Source organism: Schistocerca piceifrons, chromosome 1 (assembly GCF_021461385.2).
Source record: "Schistocerca piceifrons isolate TAMUIC-IGC-003096 chromosome 1, iqSchPice1.1, whole genome shotgun sequence".
Classification (NCBI taxonomy): Eukaryota; Metazoa; Arthropoda; class Insecta; order Orthoptera; family Acrididae; genus Schistocerca; species Schistocerca piceifrons.
The window spans coordinates 1110348426-1110364383 of NC_060138.1; the positions used below are offsets into that span (position 1 = coordinate 1110348426).

At 42.0% G+C, this 15958-nt stretch overlaps 1 protein-coding gene across 1 annotated transcript in view; it reads left to right on the top strand.

Annotated features, from left to right (window-relative positions):
- The first annotated feature begins 451 nt into the window (after window positions 1-451).
- Window positions 452-15958, top strand: part of LOC124778029 (dynein regulatory complex subunit 3-like) — a 182720-nt gene continuing 167213 nt past the window's right edge. The window contains exon 1 of the mRNA XM_047253614.1: window positions 452-596. Within this exon, the coding sequence (XP_047109570.1) occupies window positions 452-596 (145 nt within the window). The remainder of the gene's footprint in view (window positions 597-15958) is intronic.

Here is a 15958-nt window from a genome sequence, read left to right on the forward strand (position 1 = left end):
AAGTACTGTACTGTACGAAATATTTGCGCAGGGTGTTGAACGTCTGTGTTAAATGTACTATATCTTTATTTGTGTCGTTGCAACATTGTTAATCGGCAATGTTGTTACTGTATGTTGTTCTCTTTTCTTTTCTGTTAAAGTACTGAAACTTATTGTATAACACGTTACATGCATGTCGAACAACAGCTGGCTTCTAAAGTCCTTTGTTACAACTGTATCACCATTCCCGGTATGTCATCAATTTATGGTTTGTACCGATATTGCATTTCAATTTGTTACTTAACTTTCAGCTAGCTGAACGACCGTTAGCTGCCGGAGATCAAATAAATAAATAGTACGTTGCCGTGACGACAACTAATATATGCTTTGAACATCTGGTGAACAGTGGCGCTGGCAGAGCTTCTGAAACAAGGAACAATTCGACGGCACTATTAGATAATAACCAGCACAAATGAGTGACGACTTGGAGCCCGGAGTAATAGACGCCGAACTGTTGAGGCATCTGGTTCTCAAGCAACGGCCGAAAGGGGAAGCTGGCAGAATAAGCGGCCCGGTCATTCTGGAAGAAGTGCTCGTCATACGGCTGGATGACCTCAGTCAGTACAAGACACATTGTTTGCGCTTAACCTTGTTTTCTCCTCCTCTAGCAAGATATTTCCTATTCCAGTTGTGATCGTTACACCGGGAATGAGATTGTGATTTTGTTTTCATGGCAGTATGACGACTGGGCGTAATCTTTGCTTCTTTAAATGGCTGTAATATCACTTACGTCGTTAAAACGTTTTGGCATGTTAGAAATGTGTGTTAACTGACCCAGTCAAGAAGCATCAGCACTTCTTTGATTTCTCTGCTTGATGTAATGTATATTTGCAAGGACGGAGTTAGTAGATGTGTCAGTGCTGGAATCAGAAATTCCCCTTCGAAAAAGTATTGCTCCCTTGTGGTATTATTTTTCATGTATCGTAATTCTGTTAGCAACTTCAAACTGTTTGAATGCGTGTTTGTTATGGTGTCGAAATTATAAAATTCTCAGACGAGGCTTTATTCCCAGTTTCAGTTTGGAGTGTTTATGAGCGTTCATTCGGTGCTGACAGCAAACCAACCGGAATGGTTCTTCAGTAGTATTATATCTCGCCATTCGTTATTTTTTTCCTGCCTTCGTGTAGAATTGGTCAATAAGGCGAGATATTACGGGAAACAAATATTTCTGTATGTATCAAAATTGTGGTTACCCTAACAAGCGAAGACAGGTAAAACGAACAATGAATAAAATTATTTTAAGGTCAATAATGAACTGTTCAAAGACAAGTTCCAAATTCCAGACACTTTCGGTAACTTTTTTCCACTCCCAATAGCAGATGTTTTAGATTTAAACACTTCCTCAGTATGTATATGCTACAGTATTATACATCATTCCAAAACATGTTTACAGAATTCTGGTACATTGAAAAAAGAAGTTTTCAGTGTTAAATGCCTTAAAAATATTTGATCTACCAGTGATTATGAAGAAATCAAATGTTGTTTAGCAAAGGCGTGTAATGTCACTTACCGGCACTTCACAGGATGAGGGATACAGATCAATAGTAAAGAACAATTGTCCCATGTCATTAGAGATTGTATTTTCAAAAAAAATTGTAGGTGATCATGTACAGTAAAACTTATAAACACTCAGTACAGAAAACCATTCACAATAATAAAGATTTTATTGTCGTTAAGCTTACAGAAGCAATAGACAACGTCAAATTACAAAATTATATGCAGGAGTTATAAGTACAATATTACAATAGTTTTATAAATAGTCAATAGACAGGAGATACAATATGTAAAGTGAGGTAGTACAACCAAATCAATCAGAATTTACCAGTACAAAATACAGGAAAAAGTCAGAATACCAAGACAGGAAAACATATTATATACAAAGAAATATTACATCACATTATAATAACTGCCCTTTGCAACTGTGCAGAGAAAAACAGATTAATGTGTATTACTAGCTACTAACAAATAGGTAACCAGAACTGCCAATGAAATAATTAATGTAGTATATCAGTAGCAGCCAAATTTTATAATATTATTTGTTTTTGACTGCAATCAAGAAATTCATCAAGGGAATAAAAAGGGTGCTCGACGAGCCACTCGTACAGTTTGGGCTTGATCTTTTCAATAGAACAATCGAATTTACAAAGAGAAAATTTATTACAACATTTGGAACCTATTACATGATAGCTTTTTAAAGACTTAGTTAAACATTGAAAAGGTACATCAATGTGTTTCCTGTTTCCTGTATTATACGAATGTATATTTTCTCTTAATTTCTGGTTTGGTAAATTGCTCATGGTATGTAGAACAACAGTATACAGGGTGTTACAAAAAGGTATGGCCAAACTTTCAGGAAACATTCCTCACACACAAATAAAGAAAATATTTTATGTGGACGTGTGTCCGGAAACGCTTAATTTCCATGTTAGAGCTCATTTTAGTTTCGTCAGTATGTACTGTACTTCCTTGATTCACTGCCATGATTTCATACAGGATACTCTACCTGTGCTGCTAGAACATGTGCCTTTACAAGTACGACACAACATGTTGTTCATGCATGATGGAGCTCTTGCACATTTCAGTCGAAGTGTTCATACGCCTCTCAATAATAGATTCGGTGACCGATGGATTGGTAGAGGCGGACCAATTCCATGGCCTCCACGCTCTGCTGACCTCAACCCTCCTGACTTTCATTTATGGGGGCATTTGAAAGCTCTTGTTTACGCAACCCCAGTACCAAATGTAGAGACTCTTTATGCTCGTATTGTGGACGGCTGTGATACAATACGCCATTCTCCAGGGCTGCATCAGGGATTCCATGCGACGGAGGGTGGATGCATGTATCCTCGCTAATGGAGGACATTTTGAACATTTCCTGTAACAAAGTGTTTGAAGTAACTCTGGTACGTTCTGTTGCTGTGTGTTTCCATTCCATGATTAATGTGATTTGAAGAGAAGTAATAAAATGAGCTCTAACATGGAAAGTAAGCATTTCTGGACACATGTCCACATAACATATTTTCTTTCTTTGTGTGTGAGAAATGTTTCCTGAAGGTTTGGCCGTACCTTTTTGTAACACCCTGTATATGTAGGTATTGATAGTAAATAGTCTGGACTTCAGTTGGGAATGTCACCAGTCTGTTTATATACTACAATAAATGTGTCAAACCATTTTACCACTGATAGTGTTTTGTGAGTTGGTTAAAGATTTTAATTGCTTGAATGGTGTTGTCATGCAAAAGTTAAAATAGTTTGAAATGATGGACAGAGCTGATTAATGTTTTTGTTTCATAATATGCAAGATGAAAGTAGTTTGTACTGGTATGTGAAATCACACTGCAATACACACTCAGAAATTTGAAGAAAACATACACAATAATCCACTATAATTTTCTATTCTTTTTTGTTTCTGATAGTTACAAATCTACATCAATATCTTACATCGCATGGCGGTGCGTCCTCTGTACCTATACTAATCATTTACTTTCCTGTTCCACTCGCAAATAGAACAAGGGAAAAACGGCTGTCAATATACCTCCATATGAGACCTAATTTCTCGTATCTTATCTTTGTGGTCCTTATGCTTAATGTACGTTTGAGGCAACAGAATCTTTCTGCAGTCAGCTTCAAATGCCGATTCTCCAAATTTTCTGAATAGTGTTCTGTGAAAAGAATGTCACCTTCCCTCCAGGGTTTCCCATTTGAGTTCCTGAAGCACCTCCATTACACTTAGGTGTTGTTCGAACCTACAAGTAAGAAATTTATCAGGCCGCCTTTGAATTGCTTTAACGTCGTCCTTCAATCCAACTCGGTACAGGTCCCAAACACTCGAGCGGTGCTCAAGAATAGGTCACACCAGTGTCCAACATGTGGTCTCCTTTACAGATGAACCACCCTTTTGTAAAATTATCCCAATAAATTGAAGTTGACAATATGCCTTCGCTACTTTTCTCACCTGCTCATTCCATTTCATAACGTTATGCAACATTATGCCCAAATACTTAAATCAATTGACTGCATTAAGCAGGACTTTAGTAACACTGCATCTGAACTTTACAGGTTTGCTCTTTCTACGCATCCGCATTAACTTACAGTTTTCTACCTTTAGAGCTAGCTGCGTTTCATCACTCCAACCAGAAATTGTGTCTCGAATCATCTCGTATCCTCCTACAGCCACTCAACTTCGACACCCTACTGTACACCACAGCAGCAGCATCCACAAACAAGCACAGATTGCTCCCCAACCTATCCACCAAATCATTTATCTATATAGAGAATAATAGCAGTCCTGTCACACTTTCCTGGGGCAGTCCTGCTGATGCACTTGTCTCTGATGAACACTCACCCTCAAGGATAACATACTGCTTTCTATAATTTAAGAATCTTCGAGCCATTCGTATATATGTGAACCTGAAATACGGAAGCGTCCGATCCCGCCCGTCTGCTTTGACCCATGACGTCACAAATATGGCGGAAACAAAAACAAACACACACACTTTCCACAAGAAGCCTAATGACACTAACGGGACAAGCGCGGGAAATGGGGTGTTTTGGGTGGGGGGCAAACTAAATATAAACAAATTTAGACGCCTTGCGTAGCTACAACGTGTAAGTGAAGACAGCCATGCATGAATACCCACCCACCTCCCCAGGGGTCGTAACCCTTGCAACCCATATAAGATAAAGATGCTTCAGTAGCTGATTAGTGTTTTTTGTCTTTTTAAAAAAAAATCTAACGGGATAGAACGAACAGATCAGAAAGATAAATATAATAAACTAAAACAGAAATTGGAGGAAACAGATAATTAACATAAGTAATAAGTGTTTTTAAATTTTAAAAAAAATCTCACGAGATAGAACGAACAGATCAGAAAAGTAAATAAAATAAGATAAAACAGAACTGGAGACAGCCACACTCAAACCAAACTCCGCGCCGTCATGACGTCACACACGACAACACCCTTACGTCATGGGTCAAAGCCGACGTGTGGGATCGGACGCTTCTGTCGACCCTGTGAACCTAATCCACATACTCGTACCTTCTTTTAACAGCCTGCATTGGATCACAGTGTCAAATGCTTTCCAGACATCTAGGAATATGGAATCTGCTTGTCGCCCTTCATCCATAGTTCGCAGTATGTCATGTGAGAAACCATGGAAATAAGCTGGTGGGTCTCAAGAAACTTTATTATATAAGAACTGAGAAAATGTTCAAGGATTCTGCAGCAAAGCAATATTACTAATTTTGTAGTTCCATTCCTTTGACCTCCTTATACGCAGCAGTCACATGCACTTCTTTCCAGTTGCTTGGGACTTAGCGCTCATTGAGTGACTCAAAGTAAATGCAAGCTAAGTAGGGGCCAATGCTGTAGAGTACTCTTTGAAAATTTTCCAGACCACAATTTACAGTCTACTTAAACTTCGCCCTCAATACCTCTACATCCATCTTCCTGTAACTAAGAGATGTGAATTCACTGTCTAAGTGAAGTATTGACAACTCCTTATCTGCTCTTTTCAGCAGAAACACTCCCCTAGCCTTAACTGATTTATTAACTTTTATAACCATAGTTGCTATAATGACATCACGATCACTAATCCCTGTTTCTTTACTGATTTCGATGAGGTCTGGCCTATTTGTAGCTACAAGGCCCAAGGTTTTCCATTACATGTTGGCTGCCAAACTAGCTGCTCAAGACAGTTTTCAGAAAAGTTTTCAAAAGTACTTCACATAACTGTCTGTCTGTATCTCCTGCAATGAGTCCATTGACATCACAGTCTATACTCCAGAGGCTAAAGCTAACTGGTGATGCATGATCGGGTATTTCTGTGTTACTGACCATAGACATTTCTTTGAATGACTCCAGAACTGTTGGAGGAAAATTGGGTGACCGGTAAAAACATCCAACAGTTAACTCAGTTTCACCTAGACATGTTGTATGCGACCAGATAACTTAACTGTCATATTAGACTTCAACCTCAATAGAGACAGTATTTTTGTCAACTACAATGAAACTCCACCTCCTATGGCCTCTAACCTGTCTTTCCAACATACATTCCATGACTCGCTAAATATCTTGGAGCTTTCCATTTCGGTTTTTGGCCAGCTCTTTGTCACGAGAATAAATTGAGAGTGGTCCCTCACTTGCAGTCTCAAAAGAGTTTGGCCTTACAGAGGAATGTATAACTTACAGAACAACAATGTGTACCTTTCTATATGGCTGAAAAGCTAACTAACAAGATATTTGTAAACATTGGAGGACTGTTGAAGGCATATGGATTGTTACAATTTTTTTTTCCTTTCTTTTTGATGGGGTTCAGGTTTTATAATTCAGTACTCTACAGCCTTTATAAATATTCTTTTCAAACAGTGAAACAGAAGAGATAGATAGTGTTTAGGTTAGAGAACCACATATGCATTACAACCTTACCTAGAAAAATGACACCAAAAAGCAAGCCTCTTAGTTCATTTATTTTTGCAGTGCATGTAAGAGTTGTAGATGGTTTCAAAAGGAAGAAATCAATTAGTTCTTCATATGTCTGATCAGTAACAAGCTACAGTATAATATTTTTGGAAAACTAAACTTACAGGGGTAATGTTTTAAGACTTTGCTAGTTCTAACACATATATGCAGACCTCTATAAGGAAAAAGATACTTCGATAACTGTTTGCACAGTACGCGTATATTAATGTAAGTTTCATTATCATCTCTTCTGCTTTCTTAGCAAATGGCACAAAATGGGGATACAGTATTAGGCCAAGAAAATAATAATAATAATTTTTACAGTGAAATTATGGAAACTCCAGGCAGGAATATCGACAATGTAGGAAAAGATAGATTACTACTTACTGCAAAGATAACATGCTAAGCTGCTGGTGGACACAATTAAGACACTTCTACATAAGCTTCCGGCCACAGCCTTCCTTTTTCCAATGGAGGCTGTGGCCAAAAGCTTATGTCTAGGTGTCTTTTAGGTGTGCCTGTCTCCAACTTTTGCATGTTATCTACAATGACATCGGTAGTGTAATAGTAGTAGGGCTTACAGAAAAAGGCTACATGTGGTACTAGAACCCACAAAAATCTTGGTTATGGTGATGGACCGATCTGTAGCTTAGCCAGAGATCTTGGTTAGAATTGAAGGTGATAATTTTGTTGAGAATTGGTGAAGCTGACAAATGTGAATGCCAAGTAAAAGTTGTGCTACCAGATTGGTATGTAGTACAGCCCAAAGTTTATATATGCCCAGTATTTAAGCACTTTGTCAATAATGCAATTTTCCTCATAACTAGTAAGATAAATTCAAAAAACTCATGGTATACAGAGAACAGGTCCCTGATGAGTATTGTGATGCAGATTATGTGCCTATATCAACAATATTATGAAAAGGTTAAGTTGCTACTCAGCATAAAGATGATACATTGAGCTGCAGACAGATGCAATGGAAAGAAGTTAAAAATTTAGCTTTTGGCTGAAGCCTTCTTCAGAAAAGAAAACACAGACATTCGCACAAGTAAGCACACCTGACACTCACGTGACCACTATCTCCAGCCAGAAGGTAGTCTGGATTGTGTGAATGTGTGTGTGTTTTCTTTTTACTGAAGGAGGCATTGGCCAAAAGCTCCTTGTATAATAGTCTTTCACTGTGCCTATTTGCAACTCAACATGTTATCTTTACAGTGTGTAGTAATCTAACCTTTTCAAAATATTATTGATATTTCAACTGGAACATTCCTTTTCCTTTCCTTTGTTTTATTTTGTTGAAATAAAATAACATCATTGGTCTTAATGAAACGTATATACCATATGGCTTGCTTTCTCCATCTAAAAACAGTTCATTGCAAAAGATGTTGATGTTAGTACTTAAGATTTTTACTCACACATTTAGAAATACAGAAGTCCTTACATTTTTTGTCAATTTATGTCTTTACTTGCCCTTGAGACCACAGCTCTTTTGTGGGTACATGTGTGGCGAGCATGGGTCCCAGAGCTATTACAGCCTTTATTCTTTTCCAAGCTGCTTTACTGTCCCCTACCATCTCCTTTCCTATCCTCCTTCCTTTCCCTTTGCTCCTTTCTTTCATTGTCTTGGTGTTCTTATTTATGTCATTCTTGCCATCCTCATGGCTTTGCTTCACAGTTTTGGTTGGTTGCTTTTTCTCCTCCTTTTTGGCTTTCATTTTTTCCCCCACAGGGGTTTGATCTCCATCTCCAAATTTGAAATCTGTATTGTGAACCAGATGGGCAAGAACTCTCTCCTTAGCATCTTTGAGGTGGATTCCTCTCCCACTCCCCCCCCCCCCCCCCCCCCTCCCGGCCAAAACCCTTTGGCCTCTTTGCTAGGTCACTAGCTTAGTAGCCAGGCCGGGTGGTGGGCTGTTATCTACCCATCCGGCTGAGCTCCCTGACAACACTGGGATCACATTGCTGGTACCTATGCTGACGACATCTTGTGCAAGCCTAGGAGTGGTTGCCCATCTTTTTGGGGCGTCAAGACTCCCGACATCGACCGTTGTTCCAGAAAGCCATTGCTATGGCTGGGTGGTGCACACAAGGTGAGCCCCTGTTCTGAGTAGGTGGTGCCAGAGCAGGCATTTGGCACATGAAATGTGTTACTCTCTGTCCATTCTCCTGCAGCTGTGTCTTTTCCTCAACACAGTTCTGTCTTAGTTCCTGTTTCTGCCTTACCCTCCTTGGATACACCCTGGGAGGAGAGCCAGTCCTGCCGGATTGAGGCGAACCTTTTCCACAGTTCTTGGTCTGTATCAGGACTGACTGGGAGCCTTTTGCCACCACCAAAATCCTTTTATTTGTGGATCATATTGAGGACAAGTTCGGTGAAGTTGAGTCATTAAGTAAGGCGAGATCTGGCTCTCTCCTTATATAGATAGCTTGTGCCAGTCAGCCTCCCTCTGTGTGTGCGGCCATTTAGTAGACATCTCTATGACTATTGCCCCTCACAAGCCACTCAATATGACACTGGATGTAATTTTCCAAAGGGACCTTCTCCAGCTCGATGAAGAACTTAAGGCTAATCTGGACTGACGTGTTGTTCATTTTGCCCCTTGTGTCCAGAAAGGCTCTAAGAACCATAGTGCAGACAGTGGTGCTTTCATCATGGCATTTGAGGGGGTATCTTGCCTGAGAAGGTCAAAGTAATGGTGTACAGATGTGACATGAAACCATACATTCCACCTCCCTTGTGTTGCTTCCATTGCTTCAAGTTCGACCACATGTCCTCGCGATGTGATGCCACTTCCATTTGTGGTGACTGTGGCTGCCCTCTTCATGTGGGGAGCCCTTGCACCCTGCTGCCTAACTGTGTAAACTGTTTTGGTATCATTCTCCCCACTCACCGGACTGCCCAATGTATATGAAGGAAAAAAGAAAACATGGAATAAAGATCCTTGACCATCTCAGCTACTTTAAGTCATGGAAGAAGTTTGACAGACTTCACTCTGTGAAACTCCCCTCTACCTTTGCCTCAGTTACATCTGCCCTGCCACCCCTCCCCCTTACCCCCATCCTGCCTCCTTCCCTTTCCTCACCCTCAGCAGCTACTGTCCCTTCCCCTCCAGGAACTGCTCCTCGTCCTCCTCCTCCTTCTCCTCATCCTCCTCGTCGGCCAGGAGAGACATCCTCTTCGCTGGCTCCTGCTAGAGATGGGGCTTCATCCAGAACACACCTCCCTGGCGTTCTCAGGACAGGAAGCTTGCACCGTGAGGCTGGAGGAGAGACCTGTGTTCTGGGGCCCCAAAACCACTCGCTCTCTGCCCGATCCCGTCACTGCTATCTGTTCCCTTATTGATGATGCCTCCTCCCTCCCTCCAAGGGAGAAGAAGAAGAAGCAGCAGCACAAGTCAAAGGATCAGGCTTCCCCAGCTTCCTGGAGGGCTTCACCACTTCTACCTCATCCCGAATCGAGACCCAGTTTTTATGGATGTCACCCCATCCTTGTTGGTGATGACCACCAACCAAGTGACATGACCTATCTTTGGCTTCTTTATGCCTCACTGGGACTCTCACCACACCATAATCCAGTGGAATTGCAACGGATATTATTGTCACCTGCCGGAAATACAATGTCTTGTTTATTCGTACTCATTTTTCTGTTTTGCTCTTCAAGAAATGCACTTTTGTGATGACCACCCACCAACATTATATGTTATTTGGTATTCTGTTGGAATCGCACCAGACCCGGGGTAGTGTCTGGAGGGGTCTGCACTTTGGTCTGCACCGATGTCATTACTGACTGGATCCCCTTCATGCCAACCCGGAAGCAATAGCAGTTAAGAGTGCAGACACCTCTGGCAATCACAGTTTGCAATGTCTACCTCCCTCCAGGTAGGCCATTTCCTTATTTTGAACTGTCTGCTTTAATACAGCAACTCCGTCCCCTGTATCTTCTCTTTGCGACTTCAGTGCACACCACTGCCGTGGGTAGGGGTCTTCTAATTGACCGACTTACTACAAACTTCGGTTTGTGTTTCCTCAATGACTGTTTCCCTACACATATCTGTGCCACTCATGGAACCTTTACTGGTATCAATCTCAATAATCTCCTCCCCTGCTCTCATAGTGTGCCTGCAGTGGTGAACCCATTTTCATCTTTGTGACTAAGACCACTTTCCGGGCCATTCCCGTGCTGACGCCAGGCAGATAAGTCCCCAATTTGGGCATTTCACAGGGCCAGTTGGCAATTACGTACGTCTGCTGTGCACTTCAATGCCTCTCTCTTGAACTGCATTGATGCAGTCTTGCAGGGCATCTCTGCCACTATTCTTCATGCTGCTGATAATGCTGTACCTCTATCCACAGGTCACCCTCCTTGTTGACCAGTACTGTGGTGGACCAAGGATGTAACAGTCACTGTCTAGGACAATCGACAGGTGCTGCAGCGATTTAAATGACATTCTTCACAGACCTGCCGCCTTGCTTTTAAGCATCTCCATGCTAAGGCTCATTACATTACTAAGTGAAGTAAAAAGAAATGCTTGGAGCACTACGTTTCATCCCTGGAGATGTATGGCTCTTCATCACAGGTTTGGTCTAAGCTCTGTAACCTTCTGGGCCACCAGTGACAGTCAGCTGTCCAGGGGCTTATCCTCCAAGATGCTCTGTCTACTGATCCATTGGTCCTTTTCAAACACATTGTGTCACACTTTATGAGAGCATCGGCACCCTCTTACTATCCTGCTTTCTTTCTCCAGCACAAACACAGAATTGAACAGACCTCCCCTTCATTTCAACCCTCACCAAGCTGAACCCTATAATGAACCCTTCACTGAATGGGAATTCTTGCAGGCTCCCACCTCTTCACATGAGATGGCCCCAGGCCCGGATTCCGTCCACAACCGAATGATTCAACACTTAGAAATTACACAGGGGCAATATATGCTCAAAGTCTTCAACTGCATTTGCTAGAGGATGCCTTCTCCTCACAATGGTGAGGCAGTTTAGTTATCCCCATCCTTAGGCTTGGGAAGAACCAAACATCTCTTGACAGCTACCAACCAATTAGCTTGATGAATGTACTTTGTATACTGCTTGAAGGGATGGTTAGCTTCCATCTATGTTGGGTACTCGAATCTCGGGGCCTTTTTTCCCTGTATCAGTGTGGCGTTTTAGGAAGGACGATCTCCAACTGACCATGTACTTAGATTGGAAACTGCAATCCGACAGGCTTTTACTAGCCGTTGGCACCTTGTCGTGGGCTTCTTTGATCTATATAAGGCATACAGCAAGGCTTGGTGCCATCACATTTTTGTTACCCTGCATGATTGGGGCTTTCACGGCCCCCTTCTGATTTTTATTCACGAGTTTTTATCCCACCGGCTCTTCTGAGTTCGAGTTGGCACTTCACTCAGCACCCCTCGGATTCAGGAGAACAGTATCCCACAGGGTTCTGTATTAAGTGTCACACTGTTCCTCATAGCCATCAATGGGCTTGTAACCTCTGTTGGCCCTCAGGTTACCCCACTGTTGTATGTCAACGATTTTTGCATTTGGTGCAGCTCCCACTTGATAATGTGTGGTGAGTGCCAGCTCCAAGGTGCCATCCAATGTACCTCTGCTATCTCCCATGGCTTCCAATTTTCTCCAACCCAGAACTTTATTTAGGTGATCAGCTCCTCGATGTTGTAGCACAGTCCCCTTATTTTTGATAAAAAGCTGACGTGGTTGCCACAGATTCACCACCTGAAGACCACATGCATGCGGAAGCTTACTGCTCTCTGCCTCCTGGCCCACACATCTTGGGGTGCAGACTATACTACTCTTCTCCATCTTTACCGTACGCTCTGGTCTTGTCCAGACTAGAATATGGCTCAGTGGCTTCTTCCACTCTGAAAATACTTGATCCCATTCACCATCGTGAGGTGCGTCTTGGTATTTAGTCCCGTTCAGACTCCTCACAGAAGTGGGGGATTCCCCCTCTACAAATACAATGAAGCAAACTCCTAGTCTCTTATGCAATTGCCATTCGCAGATTCCCTGACCATCCTGTGTACCTTGTCCTCTTTACAAGCAAGGGACGTCTCCCTCCTGATCACTGCCCATAGATGGGACTGCCGGTTGGAAAGCGTCTCACTTCCCTCTGTTGGGATCTCCATTCACTGAAATGCACCCCATGTATTTCCTCTCACACCTCCCTTGGATGGTGCCTAGACCACAGATTAGGACTGACCTATTCCAGGGTCCTAAGGTCTCTTCCCCCCCCCCCTCCCCCCCTCCCCCCCCTCCCCCCCTCCCCCATGGGCTTCCAGTGGCTTGTAGATTCTATCCTTGCTATCATCTTCTACACTGATGGTTCTAAGACAATAGATAAAACGGGATATGCTTTCATCTCTCCTACTGGCTTAGAACACAATTTATTCCTGGAATCATGTAGTATGTTCACAGCAGAGCTGCTAGCCATTACCAGGACCCTCCATTTTGTTACTCAGGCCTTCCTCCACAGTGTTGTAATATGTACTGACTCAACGAGCAGCCTGCTTCTCTTGTCATCCTTTGGTTTCTGCTATCCATGACCTTCTCTCCTCCCTTGGCTGTGGCCCCTGCTCATTTTTCTTTCTCTGGGTCTCAAGTCATGTGGGTATCCCAGGGAATGGACTGGCTGCCCATTTGGCTAGAAAAGCTGATACTTATCCCCTGTTTCCTTTCATGATTCCACCTGTGGATATGTGGATCTATCTCTCTTTGCCCAAAAGTGGAATTATATCTGTTGCGCAACTGCTCTCAGTAATAAACTCTGCACAATCAAGGAGGCTACTGCAGTTTGACGCTCTTCTTTCCACTCCTCTCAGAAGGAGTCCACTGCTTTATGCCATCTACACATTGGTCATACCAGCTTCACCCATTGTTTCCTCCTGCATAATGAACCTACCCCCACAATATGGTTGTGGAGCCAGACTGACAGTAGCCCATATATTGGTGGAATGTCCCCTCCTTTTGGCCATTCGTGTTAAGTGTAGTCTTCCTTAATAATAGCTGACAATTCACGGATGGTAGAACTGGTCCTCAGTTTCCTCCATGAAAAGTTATTTCCAGATACAAGGTTTTGCTTTACTCCTGGAGCAGGGGCACGGTGGTTGCGATTGGGGCCTCTCTTCATGTTTTCTCACTCTGGGACCCCATGACCACTCTCCTGTGGAAAGACCACTCTTTTTTCGATTTTTAGATTTGGTCTAACCTTTTATGCCTTTTGCTGTGTGTGTTTTAACTTCCTTGTTTTATAGTTTGACTCCTCTGACTGGATCCATCCACATTTAGCAGACCCTCTTTCTTCTGTGAGTAAGTTTGGAATCATGGGACTGATGACTTTGCCGTTTGGTCCCATAAACTGTCTCAATTAATCAAACAATCAGTCTCAAAATTTGTCAGGGAAAAATGCTAGAACTTGTCTGGAAATCAGCGAAATATTAGAGAATTTCACTTGGGGAAATTTGTGGCAACCCTGGTAATGATATTTAACTCAAGGCACTTTCCTGAGAGACTGAAATATGCTGTTGTTAAACCTCTCTTTAAGAAAGGTGATAAGAGAGATGTCAATAATTACAGACCTATTTCACTGCTGACGTCATTGTCCAAAATGTTTGAGTTTTTGATGTACAGGGTGATTCAAAAAGAATACCACAACTTTAAAAATGTGTATTTAATGAAAGAAACATAATATAACCTTCTGTTATATATCATTACAAAGAGTATTTAAAAAGGTTTTTTTTTCACTCAAAAACAAGTTCAGAGATGTTCAATATGGCCCCCTCCAGACACTCGAGCAATATCAACCCGATACTCCAACTCGTTCCACACTCTCTGTAGCATATCAGGCGTAACAGTTTGGATAGCTGCTGTTATTTCTCGTTTCAGATCATCAATGGTGGCTGGGAGAGGTGGCCGAAACACCATATCCTTAACATACCCCCATAAGAAAAAATCGCAGGGGGTAAGATCAGGGCTTCTTGGAGGCCAGTGATGAAGTGCTCTGTCACGGGCTGCCTGGCGGCTGATCCATCGCCTCAGGTAGTTGACATTCAGGTAGTTACGGACAGATAAGTGCCAATGTGGTGGCGCTCCATCCTGCTGAAATATGAATTGTTGTGCTTCTTGTTTGAGCTGAGCGAACAAATGCTTGCTGGATGCGTGCTACATTTTCATCACTCGTTCTCAGCCGTCCACAACTTTTCCCTTTGCACAAACACCCATTCTCTGTAAACTGTTTATACCAACATTTAATACTCCACCTATCAGGAGGTTTAACACCATACTTCATTCGAAATGCACGCTGAACAACTATCGTCGATTCACTTCTGCCGTACTCAATAACACAAAAAGCTTTCTGTTGAGCGGTCGCCATCTTAGCATCAACTGACGCTGACGCCTAGTCAACAGTGCCTCAAGCGAACAAATGTGCAACTAAATGAAACTTTATAGCTCCCTTAATTCGCCGACAGATAGTGCTTAGCTCTGCCTTTTGTCGTTGCAGAGTTTTAAATTCTTAAAGTTGTGGTATTCTTTTTGAATCACCCTGTATTTTAGAATAGTATCTTCATCTTACCAACAATTGTATCCTTAGCAAATCACAGTTTGGGTTTCAGAAGGGTTTTTGCTCTACTGAGAATGCCATTTACATGTCCACTAACCAGATTTCACAAACTTTAGATAGTAAAATAGCACCAGTAGGTACTCTCTGTGACCTCTCTAAGGCATTTGACTGTGTAAATAAAAAATGTAAATGTTGTGTGACTAGGGCATCCTGTCAGGTAGATCGTTCGCTGGGTGCAAGTCTTTTGATTTGATGCCACTTCAGCGACTTGCACATCGATGGGGATGATAAGATGATAATTAGGACAAAACACCCAGTCCCTGAGCGGAGAAAATCTGTCGCGCTGAACACTCTGCTACCGGGATCGGAAACTGTAAATCTCAGTATTCACCTAGATAAATTAACAATTTATGGGATTGGTAGTATGGCCAACCAGTGGATGATGTCATCTAACCAAAAGAAAGCAGAAAGTTGTACTTTGTAATTCAAGGACATAATTCTGGCTGGGGGGGGGGGAAGAAATCAGATATGGGCTTTCCCAAGGTTCAGTCTTAGGCCCACTACCATTCCTTGTGTATGTAAACAATATTCCATGTAGTATACAACAAGCAGAATTAGTTCTTTTTTGGATATGACGTTAGTATTGTAATCAATCCAAGCATATGTACAGAAACAGAAGAAATGGTAAACAAAGTTCTTAAAAAGTATTATTGACTCATTTTCTGCAAATGGTTTCACCCTCAATTTTAAAAAGATCCAGGAAATGCAGTTCTGCACTTCTAGAGGTACTACCAATGATAAATGTTACACATGGTGTGGTAATAATAAATAGGGTGGGAACTTCAGAATTCTTAGAGGTTCATATGGATGAGAATTGAAA